The 21339-nt window shown below is 32.3% G+C and overlaps 1 protein-coding gene across 1 annotated transcript in view; it reads right to left on the minus strand.

The window, feature by feature from the left end:
- The window catches only part of LOC134689812 (mucin-2-like), a 44811-nt gene extending 26147 nt beyond the window's left edge, over window positions 1-18664 (minus strand). The window contains exon 1 of the mRNA XM_063549778.1: window positions 18497-18664. Within this exon, the coding sequence (XP_063405848.1) occupies window positions 18497-18520 (24 nt within the window). The 5' untranslated portion in view covers window positions 18521-18664. The remainder of the gene's footprint in view (window positions 1-18496) is intronic.
- Window positions 18665-21339: the final 2675 nt, after the last annotated feature.

Below are 21339 nucleotides of genomic sequence, written 5' to 3' on the forward strand. Positions count from 1 at the left end.
CACGGGTGTCATTTTTTATTATTGTAATTCTTTGCACCCTTTTTTAAGTCGATGATCAGTTTTCCGGTAACAGTTTTGTACATTTGTACCTGTATTGAATTTCCCAGAGTTCCAGATGTATCAACAAAATCTCGTCAAATATACCTCGGTTGACATAAACCGAAAATGTTCAAATCTATATATCAATTTAAATTCAGTACTTTGAGAATTTCAAATATTTTTCTTTGAGAATTTCAAATATCGCCTCAGTACAAAAAGTCTATAATGCGACGAAGATTTTTAAGTAAGCTCTATAAATAACCATTTTTGAATTTAAAATTAGTTTTTAATATAGATCTTATTTGTAAGACTAGGATACAATTTCTACCTACAAAATTTATATTTCACATGGTGTAGTGTTGTGCATGAACGAACCAATCCTTAAAATGATCTGGTTACGTGGTTAATGATACTTTGCTTGCAGTTTTCTTATTTCTCCGGAAAATGATTTAAAGTACATATGTGGTTCTAATTTCAATTTCCCCGAAATGAAGAAAGTCGGGCCCTGACAAAAATCGTATAGTCAGACAAGTTAATTATAACGAATTCAACTGCTCATTTCAATAGAATAGTCTATTTACTACTATGCTGAGGTATAGGTTTTTGAATCAGTCATCCGTGTGTATTTCTTATTTTTATATCAACAGACGTACCATGTATATTTATTTTACCCCATCTCAGGTCATATGCAGCCTTTTGGTTGGTTGGTTGGTTATTGCTAAAACGCCGCATCAGCTATATCGCAGCGACAGCCTTTTGCAATTGCGCTATACAGCATTTCATATGCATCAAAATATTCTATTATAATTACACTTGCTTATATCCATAACACAATCGATAAAAAACGAAACGAATTTACGTTTTTTGACGGTGATGTTCCGTTGTTTACGTCATATGGATGTTGTTTTTATATGCCTCAATATTTTTTGTTGCGCCAATTACAAAATAATGTTTCATTTTTTTCTCTAAATTGGCACATAAATACGGCCGTTATCTATGTGGAGAAAAACTTTATAATCTTCTGGATATAAAAATAAGAAAATGTGGTACAACTGCCAAAAGACAACTATAGGACTAACTGTACGGCCTGCAATAATGAATAAAACTCATATCACATATTCATCTATAAAAGGCATTAAAATGGAAATGCTGTGTAAGAGTCGAGGGAATAATGCAGACGGTAAGAAAGACAAATGGATCCTCGTTTTTTTTTGCATTTTTTTTTTGTTCTCGTGCAAAATTGAAATATCTGAAGGCAAAAAAAACAATTATTGTTGTTTATATTCGATTTTTTCTGTCTGTTGCATTTGGTAAGTAACAACAGAAGAATGCATATATGTCTCTGGTTACAGTAGCTTGATGAATAAAAAAAACACCAATGTTAGCGTGTTCAAATCAATGACATTGTCACCGTGGATTTGATTTCAAGGCCTTATTCATATTTTTCTATCTTTAAATAACGAGTCATACATCATATTGTATTTATAAAAAGTATTGATTGAATGGTGTCCTTTTATCAAAACATTTTTGTTATGTCGGTCCATTTCATGTTTTGTTTGAATTTCGAAATCGTGCATTGATTGATTGATTAATTGATTGATTATCTTTATTTCCTCCATAATATGAAGATTTTACAATTTATATTATAAGAACAGAATCAAGAACATAACATATTTACATATTCTAACCAACATCAAAGTATACAAACAGCAATAAAAAGGACTATAGGTAGATACATAATTACATATGAAATAGAGTCAAAAACAAAACGTCTATAATTCACCAACTTCATACAAGAACAACATTAGTTAAGATCAAATATGTGACTATAAAGATCATAATTGAAGACCTGATATAGTTTATACATATAATCTGCTATGTGGCACATCAAGAGGCTCCATACATCAGCATTTATAGTTTGCATGGTATGATTCATACTTCCAAGTAACGACTCGATAATTTCGTCATCATCTTGATTAAAGAAACGAACGGAATCCTCTACGTCAAGAATATCAACAATTTTGTAGAACATTTCTGTCCGAATTTGTAAAAGAGATGTACAGCAAAGTATATAATGCACAAGTATATCCGTATTATATAAGTTACACAAGGAGCATTTTCCTGTTTGAATAGCTATGGCTCCTAATTTCACAAGCGTCATAAATTTTGAATTTAGTGATGGATATGTTACCGCTAGTCGTAACAAACGATGCTCCGTCAAACAAGTATGTATTTTATGGTACCGCTCAAGTTCTGGTCGCCGTTCAACTGAGTGTTTCCATTTGTTTTCTTCGTATATGTCTAAAGTCTGTTTTACAATTTTGCTCCACAGTAGCTTGTCTGGAAAAAAATTTTCAGCCACAAAGTTTTCAACAAAAACATCAAATTCATATTTCATTAAAATTTTGATGTAATCGTAAGTCAATGAAATTTGACTGGCCTCACCGGTTAATATTTGTCCCATACGAAAATTAAACATCCGTTTATGTATTGTTGTCGATTTTGCACGACACAGTCTCCCAAAAAACAAAAGTTTCATTTTATCAGTATATCCTTCGACAGACCACAAACCAACATTACTAATACAAGAGTCAGTCGGACTACGTTTATCCATCATTAGTATAAATCTGACGAAATATCTTTGAGTTATTTCCAACATTTCAGTTTCACGATAGGGTAGCTGACCCCAAGTTTCACATTCATAAAGTGCAGTTGTAAGAATAACTCTTTTCCATATCAAGTTATTAGTTAAGGCACTCATCCCTCGTGGATTAACACCAACAGTATATAGTGAGTGAAGTTTCTGTTTTAACTTTTTACTGGATTTATCTGATCTATCGAAAGTTTTACCATCTGAGCTAATAAGTGTTCCAGCGTAAGTACATGTACGTTTTCTTTCGAGTACAATATTACCTAGGTTAAGACATGCTGCAGAGTCATAATTGTTGCGAGTCTTTTTTGGTGGTGTAAAAGTCAAAACACTACTTTTCGATGCATTATATTTTAACCGCCATTTGAGCGCATAGCTGTTAACAACGTTTAATAATGTCTGAGCACCATTTACAGTTGCGCTTAATAAAGTTGTGTCATCAGCTAACAAGATTGTTGGTATGCTTATCGGGCCTACTAGTAGTCCACAATGTGTCGATAAGAGTTCACAAATCAAGTCATTGATAAATAAGGAAAATAACCAGGCAGACAACACACGGCCTTGACCTACTCCTTGTTCAATCCGAAACACTTGACTTGTTAGTCCACTATGCTGCACATGTGCTGTTGCAGTTTTATACAACATATATATCAGATTCCACAATTTACCTTGAATTCCAATTTGGTTCAGTTTGTAAAGTAGGCCATCTTGCCACACTCGGTCAAAGGCCTTTTCGTTGTCGAGAAAAATGGCATAAACAATCGAATTACGTTCAAGATAATAATGAATTGCTTCTTTCAAGGTGTAAATAGCTGGTATCGCACCATGTTCTTTTACAAATCCAAACTGGAGTGGATGTGGCATCACACTATTGATATCAACAAAGTGTTTATGAATACGATTCAAAATTATTTTATCAAACAGTTTTCCTAATGAAGAAGTTAAAGTAACTGCACGATAACTATTTGGATTTGTTTTGTCTTTATTATTTCCTTTATAAAGAGGTATAACTATTCCATGTCTAAATGATAAAGGTAAGTATTCTTGTTCGAGAATTAAATTGTATAATACACTCAGATGTTTTAATAAGTTTTCACCACCATATAGTATGTGTTCATTTGATATATAATCTTGTCCTGGCGATTTACCGACTTTCAATGTTCGTACCTGATCCTTGATTTCATTTATAGTAATCGGTTTGTCGAGAGTATCAATATAACCTTTGTATTTATTGTTGAAAAGATCATGAACTTTTTTGGAAATTTTCCCGTAAAATTGTTTGTCAAAGCAATTCTCTTCTTTTATAGAGTATAAATTTTCAAAATATTTCCCCCATAACATACATATATCTCCAGGTGTCTTTGCTTCGGTATCGTCATAAACAAGTTTATCTGTTGTCGGTCTCTGTTTCCTCATTTTACGTGCAGTTCTGAAAAATTCTCCGATGTCAACTTCTGCCGCATTTTTAATGTCCTCATACTTTTCCTCTCGCCATAGTTTTTCGGCCTGACGTTTACGTTTCCTGAAAATTCTTTTTTTATCTTTATAATCTTTGTAAAGGCGGTTAGATTTGTTACGAGGCTTGTTGTTATTTTTCCATTCACGACGAGCTTCGCGCTGTTCGTAATGAACTGCATTTAAGTCATTAGATTTCCAGTATGGTTTGAGGTAGTGACGAAACTTTCCACACGGAATATATGCATTCGCCGACATGTGTAGTGCATTAGTTAAAACTGTATTATAATGTTCCAGATCATTAATGGTACAATTATCGATTTTAGGTTTGATAATGTCTAAACTTTTATCAATTTCTGTTTGATACATCTTTATTTCAAATTCATCAGCTTTCGTCCATTTTAAAACATGACGGCCCAATTTGGAGCTACCTGACGACCCACATAGCAGATAGCAGATCAATGTTCAGAGACATGTATATAGGGTAATGATCAGAAAAATCATATGGACAGTCATCTTTTATCCCTAAGTTTGAAATATCATGTTCTAAAATTTCTGGTATACATTTATAGTCTATTAAGGATTTTTGACTTTTATCTTTATTTCTGAAAGTATATTTAGGCCCAGTTACTTCATTCAACAAGTGGGGAACTTTTATATTACGACTATAAAAAAAAACATTTCAAAGCATTACTTTTTGTGCTAACATTTTCACAAGATATGTCAACATTAAAATCACCACCTATAATTGTAATATAGTCTTCACTCATTCTATCATAATAACACGATAAAACATCTAAATAATCTAGATATACATCTTGAGAATAATTAGTAGACGGTAATAGAGTGCAAATTACACATATATCTTGAAAACCATCGATTGACAATATCGCACCACATATTCTGTCATTTTGAATTTCTACGGGCTTAATTTTAAAACCTGATGATTTCCTAATCAATATTGCTGTCCCACCCGAGCCCCTTGAACTATTCATGCAAGAGCTACTAATACTATAAACAACATGAAATTCGTCAGCAATATTATGAAGAAAACATACATTAGTTTCATTCAACCAATGTTCAGTAAAAAAACATATATCTGATTGCTTAAGTAAAGTTTGAAAGTACGACACACCGTACATTGCACCCCTCATGTTCCAACATAATAACCTTAGCATGACAAAAAATATAAAATATACAAAATATAATATAGGTTTTAATTCCATGATTGTTCTGTTTGGTTGTTATTGTTAAAGTTACTATTGTAGGGTACGTATTCTCTCCAGTATACACCCGCTGGCCAGAAGTTTTCGTTCAACTCTACGATCCCAAAGTCACTCTCAACAATGTTTACACGCATGATATATGTAGAATATCCTCTTCCTTCACGCTTCTTAAGTAGTTTTGAAAAAGTTATTTTCACACCTTTTTTTTCTGCAAACGATTTTACGGCTCCATTTACAAGTTCATATGGTTTGTCAGCTCGAACATTATAAAGTACAATACGTTTAGTCCTTTTTCGAACTACTCCCCTAAATACTGAAGTATCGCTGTCTGAAACTAATGGTTCAATTGACTGTCCTTTGTTCCCTTTTGGTATTTGGTCATTACCTGATAATACAACTAGGTTTGACAGAACGTGTTTAGGTTTTAGAGTTTGATTAAAACGGTCGTTTGTGATTTCACTATCATTATTCGTGTACGTTGGGTAATGTTCAGGAGTCACCCTGCTCACGCTTTCAATTTGTGCTTCATTTTCAAACTGGTCTGTGTCATTTTCTCGCGTAATAAATTCGGTATTAGGTTTTGATAATTTTGAATCTTTAACAACGTCAGAAAATTGTTTTTTCGACACCATAGACATCTGTTTACATTTTCCATCGATTGCTTCTAAACGATTAAAAATCTTTAAATTTGTTTCTTTTTGTTCTTCGTGTTGTCTGTTTTCATCTTCTGATTCTCGTAATTGTTGTGATTTCAGTTTTAATTCAGACTGTAACTTCGTATTTTTATCACGTAATTCAGCTAGTTGTGATTTTTGGTTTATAAATTCAATGTCTTTTACATCAATTTTATTTAGTAAATTCTTAATTTCTTCATCATACTTCGTAACCATTTTGTCAATTTTCCCTTCCGTATTCTTTACATGTTCATCGAAACTTTGTTGAGTTCTAAAATCAACGCTATAATAACTGCGTTATCTGTTTGTTTAGTTTTTGTTCTGTTTGTTAGTTTTACACATATATCTGTAATTTTCGAGTCACTATCATCGCCTCCCGTAGTCATACGTCGCGGACTTTTAGATATACATTGCTTTAATTCTGAAATATTATTAGCTTCTTCGAGAAACTGGAAAATAATATAAATGTCATCTGCAAGTTTTTCACCAATATTGTCTCGCTGTGCTCTTTCAACAAGCTTTGCGTCTTTCAAAGTCAAATCTCTCTTACGTAAAAGGTCGAAAAGGGAGTTTCGAATGGGTCGCATATCTTGTGTAGTTGTATGTTTAATTAACTCATCTTTAAATGTTTTTCTATCAAGTTGTCCGAAATTAGACTGCATCAAGTGATACATATCTTCATCATTGAATTGACTATCAGATATTTCTTCTTGCGAATTACTTTGTGTTTCTTCATTGTTATTGTTGTCGGTAAACGGATCAAAATCATTGTCATCATACACATATTCACTATTTACCGTTACGGTATGACATTGTTCTTTAGTTGTGTCACCCATAGTGTGTTAGCGGCCACACGATAGCAAAACAAATGTAGAACGACAATGTAAATGTATGCATAAGTTTCGCATTTTCAGTTTTTCTTGATGAATGACAAATATAGTTAGTCTTTAAATACTTGAATGCACACAAATAGCATCTAATGCTGCGATTTAAGGAGATATTCGAATATAACTTACTCTGGCATTTTCACCAACTTCTTATAAAAATAATAAAATGTGGTACAACTGCCAAAAGACAACTATAGGACTAACTGTACGGCCTGCAATAATGAATAAAACTCATATCACATATTCATCTATAAAAGGCATTAAAATGGAAATGCTGTGTAAGAGTCGAGGGAATAATGCAGACGGTAAGAAAGACAAATGGATCCTCGGTTTTTTTTGCATTTTTTTTTTGTTCTCGTGCGAAATTGAAATATCTGAAGGCAAAAAAAAACAATTATTGTTGTTTATATTCGATTTTTTTCTGTCTGTTGCATTTGGTAAGTAACAACAGAAGAACGCATATATGTCTCTGTTTACAGTAGCTTGATGAATAAAAAAAACACCAATGTTAGCGTGTTCAAATCAATGACATTGTCACCGTGGATTTGATTTCAAGGCCTTATTCATATTTTTCTATCTTTAAATAACGAGTCATACATCATATTGTATTTAAAAAAAGTATTGATTGAATGGTGTCCTTTTATCAAAACATTTTTGTTATGTCGGTCCATTTCATGTTTTGTTTAAATTTCGAAATCGTGCATTTATTGAGAACCTTGAACAAATGTGAATTATTATAATTAAAAACATATATTTAGTCAATAAACTTCAGTACGGTTATTACATTAAGTTAACAGATCGATATCATTTTTATGTATATACTTTTGTAACAAAGGTCAGCGAACGGCCTTCTGCAATGAGCAAATCCCAAATATGTTTCTGAATTTGAACGAGAAATCTCAAAACAAAACAACGCCTATTTCTTTAGTTCTTAACACGAATAGAATGCCCCCGCTCAAGCTTGCTTATATTTATGTGAACATGATTTTAAAATGGACAGAAAGACGGACGGCCAATGGTAACACGTAATGCACCTTTCGCCTAGAGGCGGGGCATAACTATTAAAATAGTAAGGACTATCAAAGAGTTTATCAAAAACAAATTATCTAAACAACCAACAAAATCATTATGATATGACATATAGGACAACCACTGACGAGTTTCTTAAAGAGGGACGAAAGATACCAGAGGGACAATCAAACTTATAGATCGAAAATAACATGACAACGCCATGGCTAAAAAAGAAAAAGACAAACAGACACACAATAGAACACAATGAACACAATACACAACATAGAAAACTAAAGACTAAACAACAGGAACCCCACAAAAAACAACAGGGGTGATCGCAGGTGCTTCGGAAGTGTAAGCAGATCCTGCTCCACATGTGACACCAATCTAAATTGGCAAGAGGTATAGGGAGAGGGTTGAGAGGGAATAATGCACACGGTAAGAAAGACAAATGGATCCTCAGTTTTTTTTGCATTTTTTTTTGTTCTCGTGCGGAATTGAAATATCTGAAGGCAAAAAAAACAATTATTGTTGTTTATATTCGATTTTTTCAAAGTCTGTTGCATTTGGTAAGTAACAACAGAAGAATGCATATATGTCTCTGGTTACAGTAGCTTGATGAAGAAGAAAAACCACCAATGTTAGCGTGATCAAATCAATGTCATTTTCACCGTGGATTTGATTTCAAGGCCTTATTCATATTTTTCTATCTTTAAATAACGAGTCATACATCATATTGTATTTAAAAAAGTATTGAATGGTTTCCTTTAATCAAAACATTTTTGTTATGTCGGTCCATTTCATGTTTTGTTTGAATTTCGAAATCGTGCATTTATTGACAACCTTGAACAAATGTGAATTATTATGATTAAAAACATATATTTAGTCAGTAAACTTCAGTACGGTTATTACATTAAGTTAACAGATCGATATCATTTGTATGTATATATTTTTGTAACAAAGGTCAGCGAACGGCCTTCTACAATGAGCAAATCCCAAATATGTTTCTGAATTTGAACGAGAAATCTCAAAACAAAACAACGCCTATTTCTTTAGTTCTTAACACGAATAGAATGCCCCCGCTCAAGCTTGGTTATATTTATGTGAACATGATTTTAAAATGGACGGAAAGACGGACGGCCAATGGTTACACGTAATGCACCTTTCGCCTAGAGGCGGGGGATAACTATTAAAATAGTAAGGACTATCAAAGAGTTTATCAAAAACAAATTATCTAAACAACCAACAAAATCATTATGATATGACATAGGACAACCACTGACGAGTTTCTTAAAGAGGGACGAAAGATACCAGAGGGACAATCAAACTTATAGATCGAAAATAACATGACAACGCCATGGCTAAAAATGAAAAAGACAAACAGACAAACAATAGAACACAATGAACACAATACACAACATAGAAAACTAAAGAATAAACAACAGGAACCCCACAAAAAACAACGGGGGTGATCGCAGGTGCTCCGGAAGTGAAAGCATATCCTGCTCCACATGTGACACCAATCTAAATTGGCAAGAGGTATAGGGAGAGGGTTGAAGTGTAAGCATATCCTGCTCCACATGTGACACCAATCTAAATTGGCAAGAGGTATAGGGAGAGGGTTGAGAGGGAATAATGCACACGGTAAGAAAGACAAATGGATCCTCGGTTTTTTTTGCATTTTTTTTTGTTATCGTGCGAAATTGAAATATCTGAAGGCAAAAAAATAATTTTTGTTGTTTATATTCGAATTTTTCAGAGTCTGTTGCATTTGGTAAGTAACAACAGAAGAATGCATATATGTCTCTGGTTACAGTAGCTTGATGAAGAAAAAAACACCAATGTTAGCGTGATAAAATCAATGTCATTTTCACCGTGGATTTGATTTCAAGGCCTTATTCATATTTTTCTATCTTTAAATAACGAGTCATACATCATATTGTATTTAAAAAAAGTATTGATTGAATGGTGTCCTTTTATCAAAACATTTTTGTTTTGTCGGTCCATTTCATGTTTTGTTTGAATTTCGAAATCGTGCATTTATTGACAACCTTGAACAAATGTGAATTATTATAATTAAAAATATATATTTAGTCAATAAACTTCAGTACGGTTATTACATTAAGTTAACAGATCGATATCATTTTTATGTATATATTTTTGTAACAAAGGTCAGCGAACGGCCTTCTGCAATGAGCAAATCCTAAATATGTTTTCGAACGAGAAATCTCAAAACAAAACAACGCCTATTTCTTTAGTTCTTAACACGAATAGAATGCCCCCGCTCAAGCTTGCTTATATTTATGTAAACATGATTTTAAAATGGACGGAAAGACGGATGGCCAATGGTAACACGTAATGCACCTTTCGCCTAGAGGCAGGGCATAACTACTAAAATAGTAAGGACTATCAAAGAGTTTATCAAAAACAAATTATCTAAACAACCAACAAAATCATTATGATATGACATAGGACAACCACTGACGAGTTTCTTAAAGAGGGACGAAAGATACCAGAGGGACAATCAAACTTATAGATCGAAAATAACATGACAACGCCATGGCTAAAAATGAAAAAGACAAACAGACAAACAATAGAACACAATGAACACAATACACAACATAGAAAACTAAAGACTAAACAACAGGAACCCCACAAAAAACAACGGGGGTGATCGCAGGTGCTCCGGAAGTGTAAGCAGATCCTGCTCCACATGTGACACCAATCTAAATTGGCAAGAGGTATAGGGAGAGGGTTGAGATCTCACCACAAATGTTGAACCCTGCCGTATTTTTTCGCGCATCCCATGTCAAGATCCTCTGGTTTTTGTTAATCTTGTATATGTTTAAAAAAAATAGTTCATTCATGTTCTGAAGTTGAGTATGACTTCCATTTTCACTGATCTAGTATACGTATTTTAAGGGGTCAGTTGAAGCCTGTCTCGGGGAGCGGAAAGACGCATTAGATATAAAAAAAAAGAATATGTGATATGATTGCCAATGAGACAACTCTCCACAAGAGGCCAATTGACACCGAAATTAACAATTAAAGGACATCGTACGGCCTTCAACAATGAGCAAACCCATACCACATAGTCAGCTATAAAAGGCCCCAAATTGGCAAATGTAAAACAATTCAAACGAGAAAACTAACGGCCTAACTTATGTACAAAAAAATAAACAAAACAAATACATAAGACATCAACAAACGAAAACTACAGAATTACAGGCACTGACTTGGGACAGGCACATACATACAGAATGTACCGGGGTTTAAACATGTTAGTGGGATCCAAACCCTAACCCTAACCTGGGACAGTGGTGTATCAGGACAACATAAGAACGAAATCGAAAAATCAGTTGAAAATGGCTTAACTCATCAGATGGATACACATAGAAATACATCTAACAAAATAACAAAAACACAGAGTGGACATGGCCGGGTACTTGTATATTCCAACAACAAAAAGACAATTAGTTCTGATCTGAGAGTACTCGTAGTTAGTGACAGCTAGTTCAAAGCCACTCACAATTATTAAGAAAAAATCATGCATCTAGGAGTCCTTTGGCTGTTTTCTGCTCTTGGTCAGGTGGTTATGTCTTGGCAACTTCCTAATTTACATTCTCGATCATGATTTTAATGGTAACTGGGTCCACAAATGGAGTAAATGGATACAGGCACACGATCATGGGGAGACCGGGTTATTCTAGTTTTTGAGATTTCATTCCACCACATTTTAAATATCGATCATTGGACTTACGGTATATAAAAGAAAAAAAAATAACGTTTTAACAGATCCCAATACACGCATATTTTTTGTAATCCTTATGGGATTGTTATATCTTCAAATTCTTTAATGTGATTGGTCCATCCGAATTTCGTTCCTTGGTTTACACTTCGATAGACCATTTTGCGAAAACTACTTTCACATATTATAACACTAGTACGATGATTTCACTGTGAAAGGTTCATGTGCGCTATAATACATGAATGGCATCCTTGGTTTCCAAGGAAGTTAAAATTGAAAAAAAATAAATAACAACTGTTTTGTTAAGAATTATAAGGAGACTTTTATCCAGTTTGTTAGTTATTTGTCATAGTTTACCAACCAATGGCTTCTTGAAAACTGATTGTTTTAATTCTATATTGAATTGTCTAAATAGACGAAATTCAATATACAAAATGAGTTTCCAAGAAAGTGAAACTGAAAGAAAATTAAAGAACTGTATGTGTTGAGACTTATAAGAAGACTTTAAATCAGTTGATGAATTATTCCTCCCAGTTTTCAATAAGTATACTTCTAGAAAAAATGTGTGCATTCCTGTATTAAAGTTGGCTAAATAGACGAATTTAAAAAAGAATTCCAAGAGAGTAAAACATGAAAGAAATTATAATTAAACAACTGCGTTAATTTATAATTTTAAGGACACTTTTGTTCAGTTTTTGAGTTAATCATATCAACTATTTATAACGCTAGCACAATTGTACGGAAGCCGATAAGGGCCATTAAAAAAAATAATTATGTCGTAATTACGACATAGCATGTCGTAATTTCGACATAACATGTCGTTTTTACGACATCGCGATGTCGGAATTACGACATAACATGTCTTTATAACGACATAACATGTTGTTATAACGACATCGCTATGTCGTAATTTCGACATAACATGTCGTAATAACGACATCACTATGTCATTTTAACGACATAGCTATGTCGTAATAACGACAATTTATATATATATAAGAATATGTATTATGATTGCCAAGAGACTAAATGACACAGAAATTAATAAATATAGGTCATCATAATGCCCCCAATAATTAGAAAAAAACCCGCATAGTCAGCTATAAAAGAGGAACGAAAGATACGAGAGGGAGAGTCCCCGAAATGCTATGTGGCAGACAGTGTTATTAATTAATTGTTAGCTCCCTTGGTAAAACTCCAAATTTCATATTTAATGTATTTCATTGTTAAATAATGAACATGAATCTTAATAAGTATATATTTGTTAATTGCATAGCTTTTGCTATTTGAATTCATTGGTTAAATATTTATTTATATTGTAAAGTTTAATATTTGCATCGTCGCAAAATCTTTGGTTACCTTCTTTGGTTACCTTCTGTGGGAAACTTATATATTTTATAGATCCCAATTTAAATTTTAATGTGTTACCAAACGTGGCAGGGCAGTAAAGCCATTCAAGGCAAAATAAACTTCTATTTGTTGTAAGAATAAAATGTGGAATTGTATGAGGACTGGCATTCAGTCCTTCCAAGGCAAACCAAGCTTTCCACCTCCCATTAAATAATCGCAAACTACATGCCTTCTCTTACAAGGGTTAATTGAAGTATTGATTGCTCTATTTCTACTTTCAAACGTTTGGCACGATGTTCCTACATCACGACGTTACACTTTTAAATGCGGCGTCGAAGAGGGTTTTTGACTTCGATTAATTTTTGCAAGTTTTATTCGTTTTTTTATATGTTGGTTGATTCTGGTTCTGTTCGTTTTGAGATGTCATTTTATCATAAATTACCTCAAGTTGTGGAAATCGATTTAATAATGTTTACCCTTTAATTTATTTCAACTAAAAATGCAGTACTGTTGCAAGTAATGTATGAAGGAAGGATGGGACGGAAGTACATGTATACGGTTTTCCATAAAAAAAATATTATTAGATGTACAAAACTTTTATCATAGGATGTTTAACTTTCAAGGTGCATATCATCTGTCATTGTAAAATTTCTATATCTTAATTCAACCCCAATACAAATATATCTGACACTCTGCAAGTAAATCGAACATTTTTACCCTTGGTTTAATTTGAATAGAATTGTATTTTCCCTGGCACATAAGTTGTTGAAATACAACCCTTCAATTACTTGAACCTTGGCTTGTGAAATATTTCCAAAGTCATCTATAGTGTTTAACTTCTGATATACATTTTAAAATATAGTAATCTACTACTGAATCGTCCGCGAAAACGGCTAATATAATCCGCGGGGTTTTTATTTATTCGATGAAACGGTTTTCGTCGCTGTTTGGGATTTGAATTTCAATTACCTACATTTCATGCACAAGTTAATATTGACGAAAAGTTCCGGCTTCGCTAGTACAGGAATAACTTTCATCACGACAGTTATAGCATGAATAGCAGGACAAATCGCAAAGTAAAACATTTCGTGAACTGGTATTAAAAGAGGGACGAAAGACACCAAAGGGACAGTCAAACTCGTAAATCTAAAACAAACTGACAACGCCATGGCTAAAAATGAAAAAGACAAACAGAAAAACAATAGTAAACATGACACAACATAGAAAACTAAAGAATAAACAACACGAACCCCACCAAAAACTAGGGGTGATCTCAGGTGCTCCGGAAGGGTAAGCAGATCCTACTCCACATGCGGCACCCGTCGTGTTGCTTATGTGATTACAAATCCGGTTAATAGTCTAATTCGGTAGGTCAAATTCATGAAAGGGAAGGGGATTGTAGTTACGACGTAAGGAACATATCCGATATCATATGTGAAACGGTTATTCCATAACGGTCAACCAACTCGTGATGGCGTCCGTTTTATTAAGTCTTTTAATATTGGTGATTGCACCCTACTGAAGTGACGACTTTAAATGATCTATTTCGGAGTACTTCCGCAACATAAATTTCAATTCGCATTTTACATTAAGAGGACTGTCTTGGTGTCTCCAATTTGTCTTTACAAAAGTTGGACGAAGTTCATGTAATGAGATCCCCCCCCCCCCCCCCCCCCCCATTTCATCATTCTTTGAAATAAATCGTTAAAAGCTATTAACGATTAATAAAAATTGCAAAATTTAACCTGTGTCGAACCTATATCCCCGGGCGGAGTCTATAGCAACATGCACTATTCTTTTATTTCGGCAGCAATCATGAACCTCTTTTTCCAAATTTCATAACACGATTTGTTTTAATTATCATGAACATTTAATTGAAACTTTAGCAAATGTAACGTCGGAAATTAGCGTCTTTCGGAATTTAGACGTTTTCAGACGTTTGGACAAATTGGCTACCGTTTTGTAATGTGTGGAAGCATTTTATTCCTTTAAGACCCAAATATGTTGAATTAAACAAGGTCAGATAAACTGTTTCAATACTTAAGATTAAGCAAGGTCAGATAAGACCCTTATTGAGAAGGCGTGTTTAGTCAATGCGTATTATCACGTTTTTCTTTGGATACCGAAAATGTATTGGTTTTAACCGTCTTTTAGATAATCTTATCGATTTTTAAAGTCTAAACATTTTGTATATGATATAAAATTATAATTTGAAAATAGGTATGCTTTTGATTTGGATCAGAGTCGATGCAATATTGTTTTTACTTTGCAAGCAACATTTACAAAAAAATGTAAAAATGGCAAATCTATACACATATAGCTATTGCACAAAAATTATCATAAGTGTCAACTCTTATATGCTAATATAAATTCATCAGAATCGATATACACGTATATCAATATTTCAAAATGAAAATTAAAAGCATCGCTGTATATGAAACTAAGTCTAATATGTTTATAGATGCTTGACACATTCAAAGTAAATATATACCATTTTTTTTATATAGATTAGCACGTTGGTTTTCCCGTTTGAATGGTTTTACACTAGTAATTTTGGGGCCCTTTATAGCTTGTTGTTCGGTGTGAGTCAAGGCTCCGTGTTGAAGGCCGTACATTGACCTATAATGGTTTACTTTTATAAATTGTTATTTGGATGGAGAGTTGTCTCATTGGCACTCATACCACATCTTCCTATATATATTAATAAGGAAAGACTCTTGGCATTTTTTACTCTTCGTGTATCTAACTCTTGTGTTGATCAATTATAAAAAATACGCGTTTCTGTGTTAATTCACAGTATATTATTAAAAAAAAAAAAAAAACAGGAAAAATATCTGTTTTTGGGTAAAACACTTGACCTTACCAAGGAGGTTATATTATATACCAACGTTGACTGTGTCCTGTGTGTTGTACTTCCTAATACGGTATGGTATGTATATCTTATAGGATTTGCTTAAAATTTATTAAAAAAACCAACAGTAAGATTAACTGGTAAAGTCTTTATCAAATAATGATAAAAACCTTTGGGAAAACAGTTTATGGTTCTGTGACGAGCATGGGTTATCTAAACTTTTTATAATATTGAGTATTATATTGTATTTTACTGTGTTGTAAATTATGTCGTATATTACCGGTTATAATTTGACACGTTTGATCACAAATATAGAGTAACACACACAATGTGTGAAGAAGGCCATAAATACATGTAAGTTGATCAATCCAATATAATTATTTCCACGTCCTACTGAAGGCATGCCCAAGCCTTGTGCAGGATATCTTGTTAGTTTAATATTTTCATAACACACAAATAAACATTTTGTGGACTACTTGAAGTATGCCTGACCTCCTGTATGCACAACATCTTGGTAGTTTTGAACGTTTTCATCAAGTATAAGTAAACATATTCGCGGATTTAACTTGAAGTATGCCAGAGAGGCAGAGCCTTGTGTTAGTTTAAATGTTCCCGAAAGTCGTTAACTATTATGTTTAAATATCATTTGATATTTTCTTTTTATTTATAAATCAATGGTTCTATAAATTTAATGCAATTTGATAGCCTATTACATAAAATTAGGTATAAAGTCATTTTTCCTGATCGTGATAACTGATCATTTGAATAATTATAGTTTAAGGAACTAACTTGTAAAAACCATTGTCCTTTGACACTGCATTTAATTGAAAAACTTACAGAAGAGAGATTGTGTATGGGAGATTTACTCTATTTTAAAGTGTTTTCCAAGTTTATGCATATAATTTATTGTTTCTATTGCAACACTATCACTTATCATGCCTGGAATATTATTGATAATTCCCATAAACAAGAAGGCCTGGATAATGTAAACAAAAAAGTATATTTTCATTGATATATATGTATCGAGGATCATTAAAACGAATTTGCAAAAATCAGCACTCATCAATAATTTTGAAAATGGACTGCATGTTCCCTGGCAACGAATTCAATGGCAAATATTGCACAATTGAATATATATAATTTTGAGAATGATTGTATTAATTTTTTTTTAAGAAAGAATAATTGTTTTACTTGTGCACTTGTCATGATGATGAAAACATACTGAAATTTGTTCACAATCAGCACTTTTAACCAGATTAGAGAAATTGTGTTTGTTTCCTCCAAGTGGTTACACCTTTATGGATATAATATTCTTGCATACTCATTGATATATACACAGGTGTGTGTACAGTGAAACTAAATGAGAGTTTTAGTTTTCCTACTTTTGTGCAAATTTAAGAAACTGAAACTTTTTTCAAAATTGTTTGAAACTTGTGTATCATTATCAAATTGTTGCAATAGCGACACAGTTAAGACTATAATACCATTATTTATGAAAATGTTTAAAATTTAGATGATTACAATAATTTCTACAAATTTGATATTTATTTATTTTTTCTGACTTGCAGAATTAGGTTTTATGAAAAAAAAAATTCAAAATTTTTTTTTCTGAAAAAATGAAAACTAGGCATTTTGTATCCATGGTAACAAAAAAATGAGATATACTTCCCCATGACTTTTTCACATCATTGATCAGATAAGACTTTGGTTTTTATGAATTGATGGTTGACTCTAACTCAGGTGTCCGCAAATTTTTTTTGTGAGCATTTAAAAATGACCTCAAAAGGGTATTTTTTACCTAATGCAAATCACATAAAAAGGGGGGTGTATGTGATTATGATTGAAAATGAATATGAAAATATCAGTTATTTGATTACATTAATAAAATGCATATATTTAATAAAATCATAAAAAAACATTCTTTCTCTTAATCATTTACCATGAGAAATTATGTTGAAAATAGCCCTTTTGCGCCTAAATTCATAGATATTGAGAAGAGGTAAAAACCGGTCATCGGTTGCTATGGCAACCAATGTGCTTAGCAACCAAAATTTTGCCATTTTTTGTTTGTTTCATCAAAACTAGTAAATGTGTGAAGTTTGAAGAAAATCCATGACCATGCGTGCCACACTCCCTATGTAAGAGTTGAAATGGTTACAGAGAACCAGTATTAACTGGTTAACTGCTTTGAAAAATGAAATATCAACTTGGACAAAATGGCTACCGTTTAAAAAACGACTGTGTAGAGAAGATTTTATTGAATCGGCAATATTTGAACTCAGAAACAATGAGGCAAATATTTGTACTTTTGGTAGATATTATTATTGTCTCACTCTTTTTATTCATTTTCTGCTATATCTACTTATAAAATTAACTTTAGTCGTTGAGTTAATGAAAAATGTCATTGGACATTTTTCTTATTCCAGCTTAATATGCAGCCACCGAGTCAAATGAAATTTGGCAAAATAACGGCTTTAACGCCACAAAGAACCGACACATGTCGTTGTTCCTGCCAAGTTACCTGATTTAATTGAAGACTGAAAAAGAACGAAATATAAAGAATTTATACATCAGACAAAACACAAGAAGGATTAGCAACACTTACCTCATATCGTGAGCGTCTGTCCATTTTCTATAAAATGAGTTAAGTCGTACACAAATTATCACTATTTAATACATAATCCTTTTATTCTGCGTAATATCTATAATTGAATTTTGCATCCAAATTGCGAAATACTTTTTTTTTAATTTTGTAAACACACCTTCACCTGTTTTTAACGGTACTTTTTATAAGTAAATGGGGGCAAACTTTAAAGTTACGGGTGACTTGCTTCCAATGTCAAGCTATTTAATGAATGGGAATAAATGTTGATGTCGTTTGTACAAAGAATAGGCATGATTATAGTACTCGGGTACTAGAATGTTATTTAGTCGTAAAATTTCAGGTTTCTTTTGGTTATCAAAAGGATCGATATGTTCAGTTGTTCTAGTTTAAACATATTTTATTTGTTTAAGTACAAATTGGATAAGACACAAGTCAAACAGACTTATGAAGTCTTCTCCATTTAACATTTATAGCAATATAATACACAAATATATGTATGAGCATGCATGTATAGAATGGTATATCTATTTAGTATATATATATATATATATATATATGGATAAAAAGACGGAAAATTGAAGAAAAAGAAAATAATAATAATACAGAAAAAAAATAAAAAAAATATATAAATAAATAAATGAATATTTAGAAAACAGAAACACAAAAAAATTAAATACAAAATTAAAAAACGAAAAATAAAAAAGGGGGAAGAATTTTACTTAGATGATGATGTTTGTGCGATCATGGTTTGCTATCTAGACAATTTGAAATCTTTCCGAACTTTTAATAAACTCAAAGACATTTTTGAAAAGGGTTTGGTTTTGCTCTAGAGAAAGAAGACAACTACCCGAGGTTAGTAGTTCTATTTTAATTTTACAATCATTTGGAAGCAAGCGCAGACTTTCAAACATTTTATTTCGTATGTCTGAATATAATATACATTTAAAAAAGAAATGATAGGAATCTTCACGATTAACACCACAGCGGCAAGAAGGGTCAGAAATAATATTGACCCTATATAGATCATAGTTTAAGGATGATGCAAAACATCGAAGTTGGGTGAGAACTATATTCAATTTTCGATTTCCAAATTCATATTGCTTCGGTACAAATATATTACTCTGAGGATAACGTATTTTTTGTTCAGTTTTAAATTTATTAATTGATTCCACATCACGAGTTGAATCATCAAGATTATTCCAAAGACGTATGGTTGATGGAATAAAAGAATCATTAGTTAATGCTAGTCTGCAGAATGGAATAATGATGTCATTTCCATTGCGTAGATGATAGACACCGTCATATTTTGTATTTTTTTGGGGAATTAAATAGTTCAGTTGTTCAATACCTTTTCTAGACAATAGATTACATTATTTCTTTCTCGAGATTTAAAATAATACATAATTATTTGATTATATCATACTGTTTCCTTTATTTTTAACCTGTTTAAGCATTTCATAATCATTGATGTTTACAATTTTTTTTTATCTTTTATTTGAAAAAAAAATCATCGACAAGTCATTACGTTCACGTTCAAAATTATTTTCTATATCCGTTGAAGACAAATAAAAAACTCAAAATTGAGGAATTAAAAAAAAAAAAAAATGCAGCTTCAATTTATATCTTAAAATTATCATTCCGTTTAAAACTTATATATATCAATACAACATTTAACTTTCTTGTGTCGACGTTATAAAACTACTGAATTCAAACACTGAAAAATCTATTTCAAGTTCCTGATAGACGTGATAGAAATATACACAGAAGAGCGCATAAGACCGAGCGTAAAACACACCAAGAAAATCCTGCTTTCTTGTTTGTTGTTAAAGAACTTCCATTTTTACTAGTTAGTTTAATAAATGGATTAAACAGGTACAATGCAGAGATTAGGAAATGCTTATTTTCCCGGGACAAATCATTTTAATCCTGAAGTCTTGTTTGAGACTATTTACCGGATTTGTAATAACATAAGCAACACAACGGGTGCCATTTAATCGTCATATATATGATAGGATGTGTCATGTGTACTGTAACTATTTCGCCCCTTAAACCGAGTGGTAAGTTAAATGGAATAAGGAGGCTCGATCGTACATAATTTGCATGGATCCTTTGAGTTGGTATATGGTTGAAATAATAACTAAGTCAGGTAACATTTCATAGGTATTTTATATAATATCTATATAATCCAATATTTACAATTGATCATAAAAACATACATTCATATTTATAAACAATTTGCCGTAATCATCTTTATTTAGCCTAATATAGGTCAGGAAGGTTGATTTTAAATTTCCATAGGGTTGACTGTTTCCGTAGGTTGATTTTATAGAAGGTTGAACTTTTCAACCTTCTATTTCCAAAAGTATGAAATACTTAAAAGGGTTGGTTTATAATAAAATATTCATATATCTTATTTCCTAAAACGAAAGTAGTTTCCAGAAAACCTCTTTCATGTTATTGCATCGATAGTAGGTTGATTAAGTGGAACGATGGTTGACGGGACTTTCCCATAGGTCGAAGGTTGACTTTTGCAAAACAAACAATAGCCATGTGCTAGAAGGTTTAAGTTTTTCTTAAAACAATTAAAACCTGCGTACCATACTAATGGTTGACTTTGGTTCAGACATTCTGATTTAGGTTTACTAAATATATATATTGCTACGAGAAATGTGACTGATCTTGCAGACGATGAGAATAATTCTAAAGTTCGTTTCATCAACCTTCTATTTATAATTTTCCGGTCAATGGATCAACCAATCAAAACGTTTGTTATGTTCACAGGTAATCTCGTGGCACAGACCGCCAATACACAAATAAATATGGCTTCTCTTGTAAATAAACTA

The sequence above is a fragment of the Mytilus trossulus genome, chromosome 11 (assembly GCF_036588685.1).
Source record: "Mytilus trossulus isolate FHL-02 chromosome 11, PNRI_Mtr1.1.1.hap1, whole genome shotgun sequence".
Taxonomy (NCBI): domain Eukaryota; kingdom Metazoa; phylum Mollusca; class Bivalvia; order Mytilida; family Mytilidae; genus Mytilus; species Mytilus trossulus.